General features: G+C 37.7%; 1 protein-coding gene across 7 annotated transcripts in view; it reads right to left on the bottom strand.

The window, feature by feature from the left end:
* ANK3 (ankyrin 3) overlaps positions 1-19366 on the bottom strand; it is a 706927-nt gene that overhangs the window by 109994 nt on the left and 577567 nt on the right. For 3 of the 7 annotated variants that reach the window (XM_049855202.1, XM_049855203.1, XM_049855204.1), the window contains 6 exons: positions 17932-18030; positions 17745-17843; positions 17156-17251; positions 12840-12915; positions 12611-12673; positions 1-54 (listed from right to left, as the gene is read on the bottom strand). In XM_049855202.1, the coding sequence (XP_049711159.1) occupies positions 1-54; positions 12611-12673; positions 12840-12915; positions 17156-17251; positions 17745-17843; positions 17932-18030 (487 nt within the window). The remainder of the gene's footprint in view (positions 55-12610; positions 12674-12839; positions 12916-17155; positions 17252-17744; positions 17844-17931; positions 18031-19366) is intronic. The other 4 variants (XM_049855209.1, XM_049855207.1, XM_049855205.1 and 1 more) reach the window with 2 other exon arrangements.

Here is a 19366-nt window from a genome sequence, read left to right as displayed (position 1 = left end):
TTTTTACCGTAAACTCTTGTACTTTGGGAATTTTGTACCATGTGCATCTATTACCTATTCAAAAAATGAATAAAATTAAAATAAAACAAAATACAGGGGCTACAGATAAACAGACAAAAGATTGAAGTTGTCGAGGATTTCATTTTACTTGGATCCACAATCAACACCTGTGGAAGCAGCAGTCAAGAAATCAAAGGACGCATGGCATTGGGCAAATCTGCTGCAAAAGACCTTTTTAAAGTGTTAAAAAGCAAAGATGTCACCTTGAACACTAACGTATGCCTGACTCAAGCCATGGTGTTTTCAATCTCCTCATATGCATGCAAAAGCTGGATGATGAATAAGGAAGATTGAAGAAAAATTGACGCCTTTGAATTGTGGTGTTGGCGAAGAATACTGAATATACTACAGACTGCCAAAAGAACGATGAAATCTGGAAGAAGTACGATCAGAACTGGTATCTGGTAAACACGGAGAGGAAACTCAATGCCTTCCAGTGTTCATTTAAGAAGAAATACATGACAAGGTAAGAAGAAAGAGATGTACATTATTAATGTGGTACTTCTGGTAGCTGCCCAGTGTATGCCAGGATGGCTCTTAGAGGTTGAAAACAGTTGTTCTCAAACTGCAGTGTACATCAGAATCACCTGGAAGACTGAAAGGTTTTACCCCCTGAGTTTCTAACTCCTTGTTCAGAAGGACTGGAGTGAAGCCTGAAAATCTGCATTTCTAACAGGTTCTCAAGTGATGCTGATACTGCTGGTCAAGGGACCACATGGTGAAAACCACTGGTCTAAAGGACAGTAAATTTTACAGAATTTAGTGTATGTTTTCCAGGTGGGAAATATGTAATTAAACGATCACCTTCAGCAATTGAATTCAATTTATTGAGTGCCCAAAAAACAAAACCAAACCTTTGACATCAAGTCGATTCTGACTCATGGCGACCCTTTAAGACAGAGTACAACTGCCTGATAGGGTTTCCAAGGAGCGGCTGGTGGATTCAAACTGTCAATCTTTTGGCTAGCAGCCAAGCTCTTAACCACTGAGCCACCAGGGCTCCTTATTGAGTGCAGTGCTTCTCAAATTTCAATGTGTACATGTATCACCTGGGTACCTTGTTAAATGCAGATGCTGATTCTGGAAGTCAGGGGTGGGGCCTGAGGCTCTGCATTTCTAACAAGCGTCCAGGTAACTGTGATGTTTCTGGTCTGCAGGCCACACGTTGAGTAGTGAGAGAGCAGAGCACCAGATTAGGACATTAGGATTAGGTTATGAGGAAAGTCAAGGATTGCCTTTGAGGCATTTACTCTCCAGGAAAGAAATTAAGGCCAGGATACAAACAATAAGACAAATACTGGTACTGTACTTCTGCTAGCTAGGATTTATTGAGTATTTATTATGTACTATTTAGGTGGTGTAGTGGTTAAGTGCTATGGCTGCTAACCAAAGAGTCAGCAGTTTGAATCCACCAGGCGCTCGTTGGAAACTCTATGGTGCAGTTCTACTCTATCCTACAGGGTCGCTATGAGTTGGAATCGACTCGATGGCACTGGGTTTGGTTTTGGTTTGGTTTAGGCACTGTGCTAACTCAGCACTTTTTATGTGTATCTCATTTAATCCTCAAGCCTATGAAGAGGGTACTATTATCTCCCTTTTATAGATGAAGAAACAGATTCAGAGAGGTTAAGTCATTTATCTAAACTCACATAGCTAGTTAGTAGTAGAGCTGGGATTATAACCGAAGCTCTTAACCACTATTCCACTATGGCAAAAGATACACAAGAGAAATTACAGTCAAACTATTACAAGAACTCAAGGGAAAGACCGTCACACTCAACTGAGCAGGTTTGGTAGAGGTTGAATGGAAGGTGTGAATTGAGAGGAGTGGAAATGTGAAGCTGGCCAGCCACCCAGCCAGAGGGCATGGCATGAGTGGGAAAGAATAGGGAGTGCTCTGAGAACAGCAAACAGCTAGGTTTACTAAAGGGATAGGCAACCCAGTTATAGGAAATGGGCTAGTGGGGCATATTATTTAGGACCCCCTTGAAAATGGATTATGAAGAAGCCGATTGCCATCCAATTGACAAGCAACATACATTCATCAGTGGGTAGAAATGCAATTACTTTGTTGACCATATATTTATTTTTTAAATTGACAAGCCAAACTCTCCTGCGTGAATTCTAGTTCTACAGTAGGAAGCATATAGTCATATACATCCAGCAAAAAAAAAAAAAAAAAAAAAAAACAACTAGCATTTATTAAGCACCTACTATATGCTGGTAAGAAACCCTGGTCATGTAGTGGTTAAGTGCTATGGCTGCTAAACAAAAGGTTGGCAGTTCAAATCCACCAGGCACTTCTTGGAAACTCTATGGGGCCATTCTACTCTGTCTTATACGGCTGCTATGAGTCATAATAGACACGATGGGAACGGGTTACAGTTATTGCTGGTCACTCTTCTAAGTGCTTGATTTATGCTATTTCTCTTAATATTCACAGTAACTCCCAAACCCCAAAATTCCATGTGGTATTATTAATCCCTTTTAGAAAGACATAAAACAGCATATTTTATTTTTCTGAAGGTTCAAATAAAGAATGTAAATGCAAATGACTGAAAATATTTTTCATGAATTCAAAACCTTAGTAAAAAATTTATGTCTGTAAGTTGGTACAAAAGGAGCCCTTCTGGTGGCACAGTGGTTAAAGTGTTTGGCTGCTAATTGCAATGTCAGTGGTTCAAACCCACCAGCCACTCCATGGGAGAAAGATGTGCCAGTGTGCTTCTGTAAAGACTACAGCCTTGGAAACCCTATGGGGAAGTTTTACTCTGTCCTATAGGGTTGCTATGAGTCGGAATCAACTCAACAGCAGTAAGTTTTGGGTTTGGAAGTTGGCATAGCCATTGTGGAAAACAGTTTGGTGGTTCCTCAAAAAGTTGAACGTAGAATATGGTACGACCCAGCAATTCCACTCTTAGCCATAGACTCAAAAGACCTGAAAACAGCAACATGAACAGACATATATATATCCATGTTCACTGCAACACTATTCACAATAGCCAAAAAGTGGAAACAACCGAAATGTCCCTCAACTGATGAATGGAAAAACAAAATGTGGTATATATACAATGGAATATTAGTCAGCCATAAAGAGGAATGAGTCCTGATATATGCCACAACATGGATGAACTTAGAGGATATTATACTGAGCAAATTAAGTTACACACAAAAGGACAAATTCTATATAGCACCACTTATATGAAATATGCAATTATATAGAACTACAAGTACTTAGTTACCAGGGATGGGAGGGAGGGGAAAGTGGGTTTTTTTGTGTAGAATGAATTACATGAATGTCAATTTTGGTAGGATGATTTGGAAAAAGACAGTGAGAATGGTTATACAATCTGAAGAATGTAGTCAATTTTACTGAAGTGTACATATAGAAATTGAAGAAATATTTTATGTTTTGTTGTATGTATATTGCTATAATTAAAAAAAAATTAAAACGTATGTGTCATCAACATTTAGATAACAAATTTTCAGCATGGAGGATCCAAATGACTATATTTGCTCACATGACTTTCCCTTGATCCTCCTAATAGTTCATTCTCAAAAAAGCAAGGAAGCAGTACTGGGAAGGAAGAGAAAGTATCAGGACTCTGATCCACTCCAACCCTTGGAAACTTTAAAAGTCTAATTCTATCCTAGAGTTACACAGTAGTTCTGGGACAGTGAGTTAGAGTCCATATCTTTGTTTAGCCTTTCATTTTGCAGTTTGGAGCCAGAGCTTGGATTAAGCAAGTTTTCCTGTGAGAATACTCTGGGAGACCGATAGAAGGGGGTGGTGTGTGAACGAGGGAATTGTGCCGTCTGCTTCAGGAGGTTCAGTTCACACGGGTAGTGCAGGCCCTTCTCTGTCGGGCCCATATACCAAACCAAAACCAAACCCGTTGCCATCGAGTCGATTTCCAGTCATAGTGACCCTATAGGACAGAGTAGAACTGCCCCATAGTTTCCAAGGAGTGCCTGGTGGATTCAAACTGCTGATCTTTTGGTTAGCAGCCATAGCACTTGACTACTAACCACTGGGTTTCCAGTATGGGCCCATATAGGAACCCTAAGTAATTAGTGGTTACCAGGGCAGAAGGGAGGGGGACACTGGGACATCTAGACTGCAGGCTGAGAGAGAAGTTGACTGCCCGATGCCCCGAGGTAAAGAATGGAGTGAGCTCTCTTTTCTCTCCTTTGACTCTCTACCTGGTCCCTCAGTCAGGAATAAACAGATGATGGGTTTTACTTTAACTCATTATTTTGCAGGAGACAAAAAAAATCCTCTTTTGTTTTAAGGAGCAATTCCTGGCAGCAGTGGTTGTTCTTTCCTAATATAAAATAAGTACTAGAATATAATATTTTCTTACTTTCCTTCTCTAAATGTGAGAACTATGGGGTAAATGGTTAGGTGAGCAAAGGGCAGTACAAACAGTTAACACACTTGGATGCTCACTGAAAGGTTGGAGGTTCAAGTCCACCTAGAGGTACCTCAGAAGAAAGGCTTGTCAATCTACCCTGAAAAATCAGCTATTGAAAACCCTACAGAGCACAGTTCTACTCTGACACCCATGAAGGTTGCCACGAGTCAGAGTCAGCATGAGGGCAACTGTACTGGTTTTGGAAGGTCAAAGCAGCTTGCTACCCTTTTAAGGTGTTCATGTACATTTTAGGAGCCTTGGTAGCGCAGTGGTTAAGAGCTCGGCTGCTAACCATACAGTTGGCAGTTTGAATCCACCAGAAAATGCTCCTTGGAAATCCTATGGGGCAGTTCTACTCTGTCATATAGGGTTGCTATGAGTCAGAATTGCCTCGATTGCAACTGTCTTTTTTTTTTTTTTTTTTTTTTGCGGAGAGGACATCTGCTGTGTTCTTTCTTTCATTTCTCTAGCTCTAGGTGCTTATGTTGTTGTTATTGTTGTTAGGTGCCATTGACTCGTTTTCAACTCAAAGAGACAGCATGCGACAGAGCAGAACTGCCCCTTAGGGTTTTCTTGGCTGTAATCTTCATGGAAGCAGAGAGCCAGGTCCTTTCTCTCATTAGCCACTGCGTAGACCCTAACCTTCTGGTTAGCAGCCAAATGCTTAACCCTTTGCGCCACCAGGGCTCACAGATTTTGGCTTTGTGGGTAGGCAACAAATCATCTAGCTTGATGGTACAGTTTGTATACCTCTTCAACAACAACAAATTACTATCACCCCACAGAACAAAGGACTCTTTCTGCTCAGGCTAATTTTTTTTTTTTTGAGAGTACAAAATCAATTTGATTCTTTACTCTTAAACATTACTCTGTTCTTTGTGGCTAGATGTGCTTCTTTTTAAAACTGTATAGCAGTTTACTGCTCCTTAATCCAGGCTAGATATAGTTTCTAAAGTCAGCATGGATGACTCAGGGTTGGACTTTTTCCAGACGTAGTAATGAAAAACGTCCCCCGTGATCTTGGCTGGGTTAATAAACAAACCCATCCCAGAATGGAAAAAATCATTCAGTATCTTTCCTTCGAAGAGGTTAAAAAAAAAAAACAATACAGTATTTGGGCAGCCACTATAATATTTTCATATTCTTGTGGACAGTCTTTAACCCTAATCCATGAAATTTCCCTCGGTCATCTAACTACAATTAGACATACATTATATTTGACTTGGTAAATTGAGCATAGAAGTCTAAAGACAAAATACAGTTACAAAGGAGTAAATGCTCACTTGCACTGTTTTCATTATCTAAAATCTATCCCACTTGCAAAGAAGTCTAAGCGATAAATGAATTACTAATTGCCAACTGGCTCTGCGAAATCAGGCACAAAAAATATTGGTTTTTACTTATGGAGAAATTAGGTTATCTAAATTCAAGGCAGCAGAGTCCTGCCAACTGGTTTCTTTCTTCCCCCCTTTTTTTTCTGTCATTCAAAATTAGCTATTTGTCCAGCCTCAACTCCAGATCCAGACCTTATTATTCTTGGCTCTTCATTATCTAAGTATATCAGGATCTTGTGTGTGATACAATAACATGTTCGCTATTCCCAGGTTAAGGTTCATGTATACTTTGTGGGCAAGGATTTGGTCTCTCTCTTCTCTCAAAACCAATAATGCGTATTGGTCTATTTATCTTTTCAGTCTATATCGAAAAGATGTATAGAGAAAAGGTATAGACACCCTGGGCCTGTTCACAGCTCTCATCCTCATCGCTGTTCAGGTTACTTTACGTTAGGGCTAAATGTAAATTAGGACTAATAATATCATGAACAATACTCTCAAGTACTTTGAGATAATTAACTAAGGTAGAGGGAAAAGGTACCAAGTAACTTACATTTACTGAGATCTTAACACACGGCAAATTCTGGGCTAAACCCTTTACATACTATCTGTTTTAAAACTTCGATCCCAAGAGTTATGGGGCTCTTGTCTAAATAATCAAACAACTTCTAAGTCAGAGTAAAGGTTAAGTACATGGATTTGAATATCAAGTAGAGCACATACTTATTGTGTGATCTTGATCAAGATTCTTAACATTGCTGAAACTTATTATCCACATCTATTAAGTGAGAATAATAATGGACTCTAACTTAGAGGATCACTGCGAGGGTTAAATGAGATAATACATGAAATGTGCATATAGCTCAATGCCTAGCTCATAGAAAGGGTTCAAAAATGGTAACTACCATACTTATGATGTTGACAGTGTTTATTTATATGGAGTCCTGTAGGAAGACCGAGAAACAAACAAACATGGGGTGTAAAGCCAGCAGATGCATTCATTCATGACTACATTAACGTTTATATTTTTAAAAGATTGCTATGGGTGCTGTGCAGAAAGCTAACTCAATGAGGCAAGAGTAGAGGCGGAGGCTAGTAAGGAGGCTCTTGCAGTATTCTAGGCGAGGGATGTTGGTGGGTTGGATTAGGGTGGTGGCAGTGGAGGTGGAGAGAAGAAGAGGGATGCGAGACATATTTTGGAAGTAGAACTGATATGACCTGCTGATGGACTGGAAATGCGTGGTTAAAAAGGGGAGATTACACATAACTCACAGGCTTTGGCTTGGGGATGGAGCCACACATACTAAGACGGAGCAGGGTGGGAAGAGACACTGTTTTGGAGGAATATGTTTAGGACACGATATGTTTAGATCTCTGTGAGAATCTAAATGAAAATGCCAAGGAGATAGCTGGATAAGTGGATAGGATGGGTGCAGATCACGAAACAATTCTAATTCCAAAGACAGGACATCAAAGATAGGATGGATTCTGGTTCAAAATAAAGGCCCAATCCCAGTCCACAGGTATTTTTCTTTAACTGGAAATCCTTTTAAATTTACTAAGTATCCTTTGAGATGCAGATGTATCTTGGGAGAATCATTATTAGCAAGCTATTCATTCAGTACTTAACTTAGAACTGTCTCAGTGAAAAGGGGTTTAATGGAAGGAAAAAGGAACACGGCAGGCAAATTTTCTCCATCTTGCCTGTTTTCTGAAACCTCTAAAACTATATTTCCCTTGAATCTATCTTCATTGCAATGTAACCAAACAAATATGTATTGAAGATCTGCTGTATGCCAAGCATTGTACCAGGTTCTGTAGATAACCAAGAGATAACGATTTAGTCTCTGCTTCTAGTATTTCAAAGTTATCATCAAGAATTTATCATTGAAAATTGCTTTGAATGCAATGTAATTCAGTGTAATGCAATGTAATCATGCAACGTCCATAGTTTATCTGAAAGGCCAACTGTAAGCAGAGAAATATCAGGCAAAAGGCTAGATGGTAGTATTTTAGAAGTATCTGTAAAATGGCAGAAATTTCAAGTGAAAAATAATTTTCTGCTGCAACTAAGAACTGAAATGACAAACACCACTACCCCCTTGGACAACCAAAGGACAAGCTAGTCTCCAAGGCCTCTTTCCAGATCTATTGAGCTAATAACACCATTGTCCAATTTATTTATATATTTCCTGGGTTATTTGGATAACAGGATGGTCCTAGGCACTTGGAAGGAAGAGGCTCTGATAGAGTATTTTCCTGGTAGTTTTCTTGATATCCAGCTTCAAGTTTCCCTAAGCTAATTCCTTCTAACTTTTTTTGAGTTTCAGATTGTGCCCAAATTCTTCACTTAGATTTTGTTATTTATTCTCTCCTAAGAATACTACCACATGCCCATTAAAACCACTTTTGAGTTCTTAAAATCTTTTCTAAGTTACATTTATATTTGTTTTTACTTGAATTTCCATCTGGGTTTACATATTTGTTTTGCCAAGATGGTCAGAAGGAAGTTTAATTCATAGTAGTCTCATCGAGGTCTTTGAAAAATAATTATTATTACTTTGTGGTAATTTCTAAGAGTATGATTTGTCTTTTTCCTAAACACACTTTTTTGGGGAAGCTTAAAAAATATATACATTCTTGGGTTCTGTACATAAGAAAACAGATTAAGTTAGAGTAGCAATGTAAGAGATGATACAAAACCACAGAGTATGAGATCTGTCTTCTAGTCCAGCTCTGCCACTAACCCAGCTGGGCACGTCATTCATGACTTATTCAGGCTCTGCTTCCTCATCTGTGTACGGAGGGGATGAGCTACGTGATTCGGAGCAGCCCCTTTCAGTTCTGGGATATCTGTGGATTTTAATTTGCTGTGGTTTCCACTGGGCACTGCATCTGGCATAAAGGCGAGCTGAGTGTGATTCTCCTTAATCCTCATATGTCACTCGAATAGCTATTCACCTTTCATTGCTTTACCTCAGACTTTTACTTACTTGATAATTATTTCTACCTAGTGTCTGAATTTGATCCTGAATAAGACTGTGCAGCCCTATCACATAGGCAAGAAGCTCAGAATGAGAGAATTCTTCCCAACGAGGCTTAGTCTCAACTACCTGTTCAGTAGAACCATCCTTCCCACAGCTGACCTTTTGGTTCTTTTCATGGCTTGATTTCATTCTCTTTGTGTTTCATCTAGAGCTCTTTAAATCGGTTACCATAATCCAACCATCTAGAATTCTGCAAGCTAAATAATGTTTTATACCTTTTCTTCAATTTATAAAAAATACATTTCATAGGAATTTACGATTTAAGATCAGAATTGAACTAAAGCCAACTGTGAAATCCCAAGCCAGGAGAGAATATGAACCTTAATCTCAGTTTTCTTTCCTCCCTTCCTTCCTACCTCCCTCCCTCTCCCCCCTTCTTCTCCCTTTGGGTCTAAAAGCTGAATTTCAAAACGTAGAAATCTAACTGGCTCTAGAATCACATCTGTCCATGTTCTGGGACAGAATATAGTGGGGAACACTAAGGTGTTTTAAAGTTAGTTCTGGTCCTCTGAGCAGCTCAGCTTAGCCCCCACCTGCATAATCCCCAAACATCCCACCGACGTTAAGTCAATTCTGACTCATAGCGACCCTATGAAACCTGCCTTAGACAAGGCTGCTTTATCTCCTTCTAACTCTTTGCTTTCTTTGTTCTACTCTCTATCTTGGCTCTGTTGTTCCCTAGATAATTAATTTATTAATTTATAACACTGTCTTTACTTGTTTCCCTTAATTTTTTCCTGAAAAATCAATGGAAACATTCTTTCACCTACACTCATTTCTCATAATAGATGAAAGAGAGCAGAAGTAGGAAGAACAAAAAGAAAAGGTAAAACAAGAAGGAGAAGATAATCTGCTCTTGACATGTTCCCTTAATATTTATTCTATTTTTAAAATTTAGGATTAAGACTCTAGCCCCCCATATTACAAACCCATTCTTCTTTTCTTTCTTGAGAAAAGCTGGACATGTATACTGCTTATTGTTTTACTTGCTTTTAAAAGCTGCTGATATCTTGGGAGACCAGTGTGATGACCTCCTCCTAGTTCTTATCAATATTTCACAGCATGCTTTTGGCTTTGTGGAAATAAACATTTGCCACAACCCCACAAGACTCACTGGAATGGGCAGTACTCTGGCTTCCACAATGATCATGCCCCTGTATCCCTTGTGCTGACAAGGTCTAGCACCAAATCCAACTAAAGTGACAATCAACACTTTGGCAAGACTATCAGGCAAATGAGTCAGAAGTAAAAACTGTCATTAAAGTTGTAGGGGTTCTTTCAGAATTAAAATTCTGAAACAATTTGTTTGAGGATTTGAAGTAATATAGAAATGCTAGTTTATATGGCAAAGAAAAGACACAAGTACATGATAAGGCAAACATGGCTTATTAGAGCTCATATAAGCAAATTTAAGGAATATTAGCTGACAATAATATTAATATGAGTCAAATTAAATGTATATAATAGCCTCAAAAATAATCTTAGTTTTCAGTGATAGATTTTTAATACCTACCACGGACAAAACAATAGCACTGTTATTCTCTACTTCAGTTGAACTAAATCTAGAATACTGTGGTCAGTTCTGGCCACTTCAATTTGAGATGCCTAAATGTGCATAAGAGAGTGGCTAGGATGGTCAGGGGAACAAGTGTGAAATGTGTTCTCAAAATCTGAAGGATTGTTACATAGAAGAAACAGAGTGCATCAGAGTCTAAATCAATGAGTTAAAGCTAGAGAAGGTGCAATAAAATGAAGAATTTTCGAAGTCAGAGTTCTCCAAAATGGAATAGTCAGCTTGGGGATTAGGGAATTTCCATCAGTTGAAGCATTTGGGCAAAGGAGCTCCTGGGCAGAGGATTCCATAGAGGTGTATTAGCACTGGATGGTGGTTCAGACTGAGCAACCTTAAGTAATCCCTTTCAACATTAAATCATTCTACGCGAGGAAATTAAAAGCCACTGGACTCCAGTAGCCCATGCTACACCGATAAAGAGCTAAAAAGTTTAAGGAAAAATTGATAAGCCAAGAATTAAAAAAAATTTTTTTAAATTTCAAATTATCAAGTTCAGATAAATCTAAAGGAGATGATTATCATTTGTAATCAAACAGCTGTATTAATTATATTCAAATTAAGAAGTTCAAATTTTTTCCCCTTTTTTTTTTGGAAATTATTTCATTAGCTATTCATATATATAAGGTTGTTATATGTCCATTCAAACTTGGCCTCTCATCTATGTGACTCTTTGGGGCTATTTTGTTAAAGGACCAGTAGATTTTTAGGTCTAGGATTGTCATATTATACTTCAGACAATTTCATTTGGGAAACATACTTCTTAATATCATGTTTCGTGTGGGAAGCATAATTTTTGATATCACATTTTGTGTGTGTAAACGTCTACATGAGAGCATCATTTTTAATTTATCTTCTGCACACAGGAAATTACTCTGAGAATGTTGCATGAGAAGGCACTGAAATATAATATGACGATAAGACATACTACCATAAAAATTCTAAAGATGATAAAAAATATTATCCATTTAGGGATAGAACAGAGGTAAGTATATAGCTGATGTTTTACAGAAAAAGAAAGAAAAATGAGTAAAAGCCTTTAACAGTTATTAAAACAACATCTATAAACAATAAGAAAGGTCTTCCCAGGTCCATAAGTGACCACCAAAGTATTAGCTCTTCTGGGTATGCAGTTCCTTGCCACCGTGCACTTAGAGCGGGCAACCACTGGATACTGACAAGGTTAAAGTGGCTTTGGATCAGGTAGGCTTTTTAAATACTTTAGGCTTCTGCTGAAATGTAGGCAGATCAAAGAAAAAAACCAATATTAAAATAGGGAAGATTATCTAAAGGCAGACAAAGACCAGCAACTTTAAGACTGATCCAAGAAAATATACCGTATGAGAGATGGCAAGTGGAGGTAGCAATCAGACACAATGTAGTTTGGGAGAGTCAAATGATGCAAAAAGAAAACCTATTCTCTCATATTAAATATTTCAGTATTTCAGTAAAACTCCAAATTTTGCCGTTATAATATTTTTTCACCGTTTTCCAATGGACTTTTAAAATATTATAATTCATTAATATATCTATATACCATGACCTTGGCAAGTAAACATTAATATATGTTTTTTTAAACACATGAAGTATAACTACATTTATAATTTTGGTTTCCTTCATTAAATCATTATTGAACATTTAAATTTTGAAAGCAGCTTTGTTCAGGCTGAGTTTTCATTATTAGTTTAAGAGCAAAAGTTGCTTTTACTACAAAAGCTTAGAGTAAAACCTAGAAGAGTCATTTAATCCCTTACCTGTAAAGTCACCTTCTCTTATTTTGGGAAAAAAAAAACAAACCTAAAACATTAGTTATCCAGAACTGAGAGAGAATACATTTCTGTTGCTTAAAAACAAAGGCAAAAAAATTAGTTTTCTCTTTCTAGGTTTTCAGATTTCAACAATAAAAAATCAACTTTCTGCTTGACAGAAACAGAAAGAAAAGAATCCAGATAATTAGTGACACTTTTGTATTTTCACATTGGAAAATGGATTCAAGGAGAGAGGATTTCAAGAGACGAAAAGAAGACAACCAGTAATACCAAATATACATTTTTTAAATTATACATAAATTTTCTCAAAATAATATGAAAAGTTAGTAATTCAAGGAAGTGTTACATTTTAAAGGCCAGAAATAAAAGATAAAGTTGGTAGTTAAGTTTCATCACAATAAAAGTTCACAAATACCTTCTTCAACATCTGAGATATATTCGCCATCACTGAGCATTTCAGGGGCGTTGGCTTTATGAACTGCATGATTTAAGTGAACAGTGTAAATGTATAAAAAGTGAATACTCCTGCTACTACAACAAACATTTCAATACTTCTAAATACATTTTTGCAATGAGCTTTCTTCAGGAAACAACAAACGCATGGTCACTCACAATTATTACGAACTCAAGGGATGTTTTCATACCTTCATCGTCAGACATATCAAGAACTTCATTCATTGTTTCTGGAACATTCATTTTGTGTTTCTCTGTGATGGTCTGCTAACAAAAAAAGCAGTCAATTTAGTGTGAGCAAACCTCACTTTTTTATAAGACTATTTCTTTCTAAATAAATCAAACGGTTTTATGTGGGACTTAAGTGTTCGTTATCTTAAAGCTCTCACATATAAAATAACATCAAAATGTTGTCCCTTAGTGGCATTAAACTATGAAAAGTTACAAATTCTTTGTTTCTCAGCAACAATACTTGATAAATGTGATTCATAGACTCCTTCTTGAATTATAGTGTTGAAATAAAGGATTATTTGGTGATTTTTCTAGCATGTCCATACTGCCATTGGGTATTTAAAATAAGCTTCTTTATTTTGGAGCAGTTTTAGATTTACAGAAATATTTTGAAGATAGTATAGAGAGTTCTCCTATTTCCCACACCCCATTTCCCTATTATTCACATTTCACATTTATATGATATAATGTCACAATTAGCGAACCGATATTTATACATAATTAACTAAAGCCCATAATTTAGTCATATTTCTTTAGCTTTTACATAATGTCCTTTTTCTGTCCCAGGATCCCATCTAGGATATTGCATTACATTGCTCCTATGGCTCCTCTTGGCTGTGACAATTTCTCAGACTTCCCTTTCTTTTGATGACTTTATCAGTTTTGAGGACTATTGGTCAGGTATTTTGCGATGCGACAGGTTCCTCAGTTGGGATTGGTCTGATATTCTCATGGTTAGACTGGAGTTATATGTTTTGGGGAGGAAGACCACGGAGGTAAAGTGCTATTATCACCACTTCATATCAAGGGTATGTACTATCAATGTGACACAGCACTGTTGATGTTGATCTTGATTACCTACCTGGCTGAGGGACTACTGGTGAGATTTTTCCATTGTAAAGTTACTCTTAGCTCCTCCCTTTATAAACTGTTTACTTTGGAAGGAAGTCACCACGCACAGCCCACACTTAAGGAGTGGGGACTTATGTTCCACCTCAAGGGCAAAGAATTACCATAAATTTTCTGGAATTCTTTTCCTAAGAGATTTTTCTTTTCTCCTCCATTTGTTTATTAAGTCATTTTGTTATATCAGTATGAATTCATGGATACTTATTTTACATTCTGTGCTACACTCCTATACAATTACATTAATATTTTTGCTCAAAATTTTCTAGCTTTGGCCATTGTGAGCTCTTTGGGTTAGCTGCTGCATCCTTTTGACACATCCCCATCATTTTGTATGTGTACGCGTGTGCTTATTTATTTTTGGCAGGGGGAAGTACTTCATTACTTTCTTACAGAATGAGATGCTCCAGGCTCATCTTATGTATTTCTTGCCCCAGTCCTAGATTTAGACATTTCTCCAAGGTGGATCCTGGTTCCTTTTATTAAAGAATGGTATTAGAAACCAATATCTGGGTGCTAGGTGTGCTCACTGCTTCTAGGGAGTTGAGGATTTTAAATAATGCAATTTAAATAGCTTAATTCATATCTTTTGGATATCAACTTCTACCCATTCAGTTTCCTATGCTACCAAAACTCTAATCTCATTTACTAAAGCATCTTTCTCAGAATTGCCACACCATACATTGTACCCATATGGGAAGTGCATTCTTTTAAGGTTTTTGAAAAACTGGTCTTCTTACAATGAAAATGGATTCTGGGGCAAAAATTCTGCCACCGGTGGAGGCTGTGCTATATTAACCTAGCTTTGGGTCATAGGCTACACCCTGAATTACGTCAGTCCTTCTCTAAGCTACGTTATATGTAACTGCCAAAACAGGGCTGACAAGGTGGTGTCTGAGCTTGAGATAAATTCTCCAATACCACAATGCTGATTAAGTCTCAGGGACTTTGAGAGACTCTTTTTAATCAACATAAGTACTTCATTTCCTGGGTGCCTCTTTTGCTTCGTTAGGCAAACTGGACTTTTCCCATCAGCAGTGAGAATTGTGTCTCCTTTCTCTTGCAGCCTATGCTGGAAAGTCACCAACCCAGCCAGCTGATGATATTGGGTGTAAAATGGCACAACTCCCATATACATTATGTCTTTCAATAGGAACCAGAGTCTTGACACCCTTCTCTCTGTTTCAGTAGGTTTCCTGATGCTGCAACTTTACTTCCTTTGTCTGTAATGTTACTTTCTCTCAAGATTTTTTGAATATTAAAGAAACATTTTGAAATTTCCTCATGGGTGAGAAAGTCATTTGCATTCAGTCTAATAAGTTTGTACTCTGAACTACTGTAAAAGTTTTTAATGCTTTAAGTCTCTTTCCCCATTGAAACAGAAGTTTTATGAATTTATTGCAGTGTTTCTGAATCTTTAACAGCATTGTGCCCCTTGGCTATTATTAATACCTTGTCCTCCACAGCCCTGTCCACACCATACAGAGTGCTCTATGCAGTGTCTATAAAATTAAGGTTAAGAAAGATTGTTTCAATTGTTTTCTTGAGCACTTAATAATAGATTTTAAGAAAATGAAATAGTCAGAGGTATCTGAAATTTATGTAGAAATTTATCTTTTAGACAAACTGTATCATGAAGTTAGAAGTCTGCCCTAGAAACTAGGGACCTTTATATAACCAATGTACCCTTCACAGACAATAAGGTTCCCAATTATGGAAGTTAAGTAACAGATGTACCCTTGCTTTTTCTGGCCCACAGTGCTATGGTTGGGTAAGAGGGTCTTCCCTGAAATAAAACTTGGCAAAGCAATCTTGCTATCTAGAAAGTGCAAAAAAACGCTCAATGTGAGTACTTCTAACCTTTACTGTAGATGCTTAAGGATACTGCTTGCAAGAATAACTAATTAATGAGTACTGATATTATAGCATGTAGAGTCATAAATAAGGGCATGAGTACAGTTTTTTTTTTTTTTTTTTTAACTCCATTGGACCAACCTATTTGTACAAAGTGACTTTTAACAAGATTAGTGGCACTTGCTTTTTTTGGATCTCAGAGGAAAGGTCTGAGAGCATCTTTTGCAGCATCATTTGGTAAATTTTCTTTCTCCACATCTTCATCTGTGTAGCCTTTCTCTAGGGCTTTTCAACCGCAGATCTTTTGGGCATGATAATTCTTTAACATGGTCAGGGTGGCGGGGGGCTACTCAGTGTATTCTAGGATGTTGAGCAGCATCCCTGGCCTCTACTCACTTAGCTGCTCAGAGTACCTCACTAGTTGTGATGGTCAAAATGTCTCCAGACATTGCCACATGTCCCCTGAAGGGCAAAATCAGCCCCAGTTGAGAACCATTACTCTAGGCCGTTAAAGCCACCATTTTCTTTTCTTTTGCAAATTACAAAATCTCTCTCTTGCCATTAGCAGGCTTACTTTTTAGTTTCTGAAGCCTGGACTTAAGTCAAATAACTCAACCTGCAGATAGGTACAGTCACTCAACTCATGTTTTGGCCATAAAGCTCTGTGTATAGAAAGTGATCTGAAGACAATAACTATGACTTCGTTCATGCTGGATAGCGGTGGAAGAGAGAAAGAGGTGGAGTTGATAATTTCCAAATGTTCCAGAGTCCTAAGTTTACATTGCACATAGTCAACCGGGGCCTATGAGTCTCCGATATGGTGCAATATCTGCTCTTGATTCCAGAGTTAACCAGACTATGACACAGTTCAAAGGGTCCAGATGGATAAAAGAAATGACTTGTCTTGGAAGCTGCAGCTTGTAAAACTGTATCTGATGCAAAAGGGCCTCCCGGGAAAGATTTACTTAAATTTTAACAAAACACTGTACTGTTTGTTCTGTGAAAACTTCCAGTAGGTGGCCACCAGAGAAGTGAGAGTGGTGGTCAAAACCAACTTTGATCCCATCTGTAATGTTTTATTTTTTTTACAGTGTAATTTTTTTTTTTTACAATAGTGAGATGTCTGTGTAACATCTGCAAGTTAAAATATCTTAGTAAACCAATTTAAGAGTTGTCAACATTTTACATTACCAAGGATGTAAAAAACTTTCCACCTTCTCCATCATTCCACGAAAATTTTTTAACAAGAAAACAAATACATTAGCTTTATATGAAGCTAAAGACTCTATAGCTACGGATGCAACTTTTAAAAAGGTATTTTTAGTGTTTTTAATTTTTATAATTATAAATGACAGTGTTTCTATCCTGACTTCCCACCGTGAGGTGACAGCATTTCAAAACATGGAGTTTAATCTCTGAAAGGGGAGAAGGAAGGGTTCATTTCAGAGAAACCCAGGAAAAACTATAATCTGAGAAGTGACTTTCAGGGTAACAAGGTTCTGCTTCCATTACTTACAGTTGTCATCACGGTCTCTTCAGTCACTACCTTCAGGGTGTCGACCACTGAGATGTAGCCAAGGCGTCGTGCAATGGCCAGGGCAGTGTTTCCATTCTGGGAAGGAGAAAATGTGGACAGATAATTAACAAGTCTTCTACATGTTTTAACGCCTATATACGTCCAGGTGTTTCGCCTATACAAAACCTAAGGGAGTATCTCATCAGACCTATTTCATTGTCATACACAGAAACTATTTCACTACAGACGTGCTTTGCATAAAACCTGTTTAACCTGCTTCTATTCATACACAGAATCCAAGGGACTTTTAAAATGTTCTAAGTAAGCAATGAATGAAACACACGCATATTTCTTCTTGTGCCTGTACTTCCTATCAGCTGGCAATGCAATTAGCAGTTTTTATAGTGTGAAAAACTAATCACATCTCTCACGACAATAGGGTTATTGTCCTTTTTTCCTCATTCTACTATAGGCTTTGCCCAGGACTATTAGTGCAAGTATAAAAGCAACAGAGGTGTACAATGAAAAATGTAAACAAAGCCCAGGACCATCTCCTCCCTTGTCTGTTGACCTGGCCCTTAGCTCTTACCACAGTGAGTTCATTGGGGGAGGCATTGTTCTGAAGCAACACGTTGATTATATGTGTGTGTCCCTGTTGAGCGGCTTGATGTAATGGCGTGTACCCATTCTGCAGAAGGAAGATGGCAGAAATGACTCTGGCTGCTTTTGGTACAAGATCAATGATTTTGTTGAAAACTAAGGGCAGAGGGGATTACCTTTGTTTTGGCATTAACTTTTGCAGAATGCTGGAGCAGGAAATTAACGATCTTGATGTTTCCATAGTGGCAGCCCACATGCAGTGGTGTGTATCCCATCTGTAATTATATATGTATATATATTTTAAAAAGAAACATCCTAAGTGCATACTTATAGTAACAGCTACCCTGAATAGAAGCAAAATTGTTAACCTTTTGTTTGAGCTAGCAAAAGTAGTTTTTTTGGCCCTTACATTTAAAAAAAAAAAAAATCACATTTGATAATTCTGAGAGCTAGTTTTAGTATAAATAACAATACTATTTCACATGTAAATAGTTGTTTAAATGCCTAAAGTGCTCTTCATATATCAGTTTATTTTATTCTCATAACAAGTTTTCAAGACAAGAAGAAAAGATGGACAACTGACAGACTAGATGGACTGATTGAGTGGCTTTCTGCAGACAGTCAGAAGAGTGTTCTATGGACAGATTCGGACTAGAATTCATTGAACATTTTACCCTCTAAAAGCCTAAAACCCAAATAAAAAATACAAAGTGGCTAAATACTAATACAAGGCAGTAGATGATAATTAGAATGTAAGAGAGAGACAAGAAGAGGCATAAAAATGCCAAAGACAACGAGACTGGTGTGAGTTAGGGTTGTCTGAGAAGTACGAACCTGAGCTAGATACATATGCTCTAGCTAGGGTTACGATGAGTCGGAACCAATTTGATGGCAATGAGTTTGGTTTTTTGGTTTTTAATGTCTCTCTCCCTGTCTAGCTAGAGTCCCGCAGTTTGATAACCACCAATTTAGACGAAGCAATGGATTGTTTCTTGTTTAATATCCACTGACCTCTGAGGGGCTGTAAGTTCGCTATCAAAATAAATACACACACGTATATATATTTTTTATCAAGTTTTTTTAAAAGTAAGGATATTCTGGATCCTTTTCTAGGTGGCCATGTTGTAACAGACACCACCGCGTGTTTCAGGGCTAGTGTTTAATCTCTGTTTATAACGACAGTGGCAGCACTGGATCACTGTAAGACTGAACATTGATTTTTTTTTTTTTTTTTTACAGTATTTCTCAAAATGGCGTGGGGGGAGGGTTCACATTTTCCGAGCTCTGTATCTCATGTGTGATAGCACTAACGTGTCTTTATGGTCACCCCAGCAAACGGATACATTTGAATTTGAAAAGAGGATGTCCCAGACTACAATTGGTTGTGAAGGGTGAAGACATCTCACCAGGGATGCACTTCCCTAGAGAGCTGGCTCTGGTCAAATTGTTCCACAAACCAAACTGCCAGTGTACTTCCAGTGAGCAGACTCCCACTGATAAGCTCATAATAATCACATGTATATGAGACTGGCAGTCCCTGGGTGGTGCAAACCATTAACATGCTCAGCTGTAAACCAAAAGGTTCAAGGTTCAAATCTACCAGAAGCATTT

This window comes from Elephas maximus, chromosome 16 (genome assembly GCF_024166365.1).
Source record: "Elephas maximus indicus isolate mEleMax1 chromosome 16, mEleMax1 primary haplotype, whole genome shotgun sequence".
NCBI classification, from domain to species: Eukaryota; Metazoa; Chordata; class Mammalia; order Proboscidea; family Elephantidae; genus Elephas; species Elephas maximus.
Note: the sequence above shows the minus strand (reverse complement) of the source record. Positions and strands in the feature narration are given on the sequence as shown.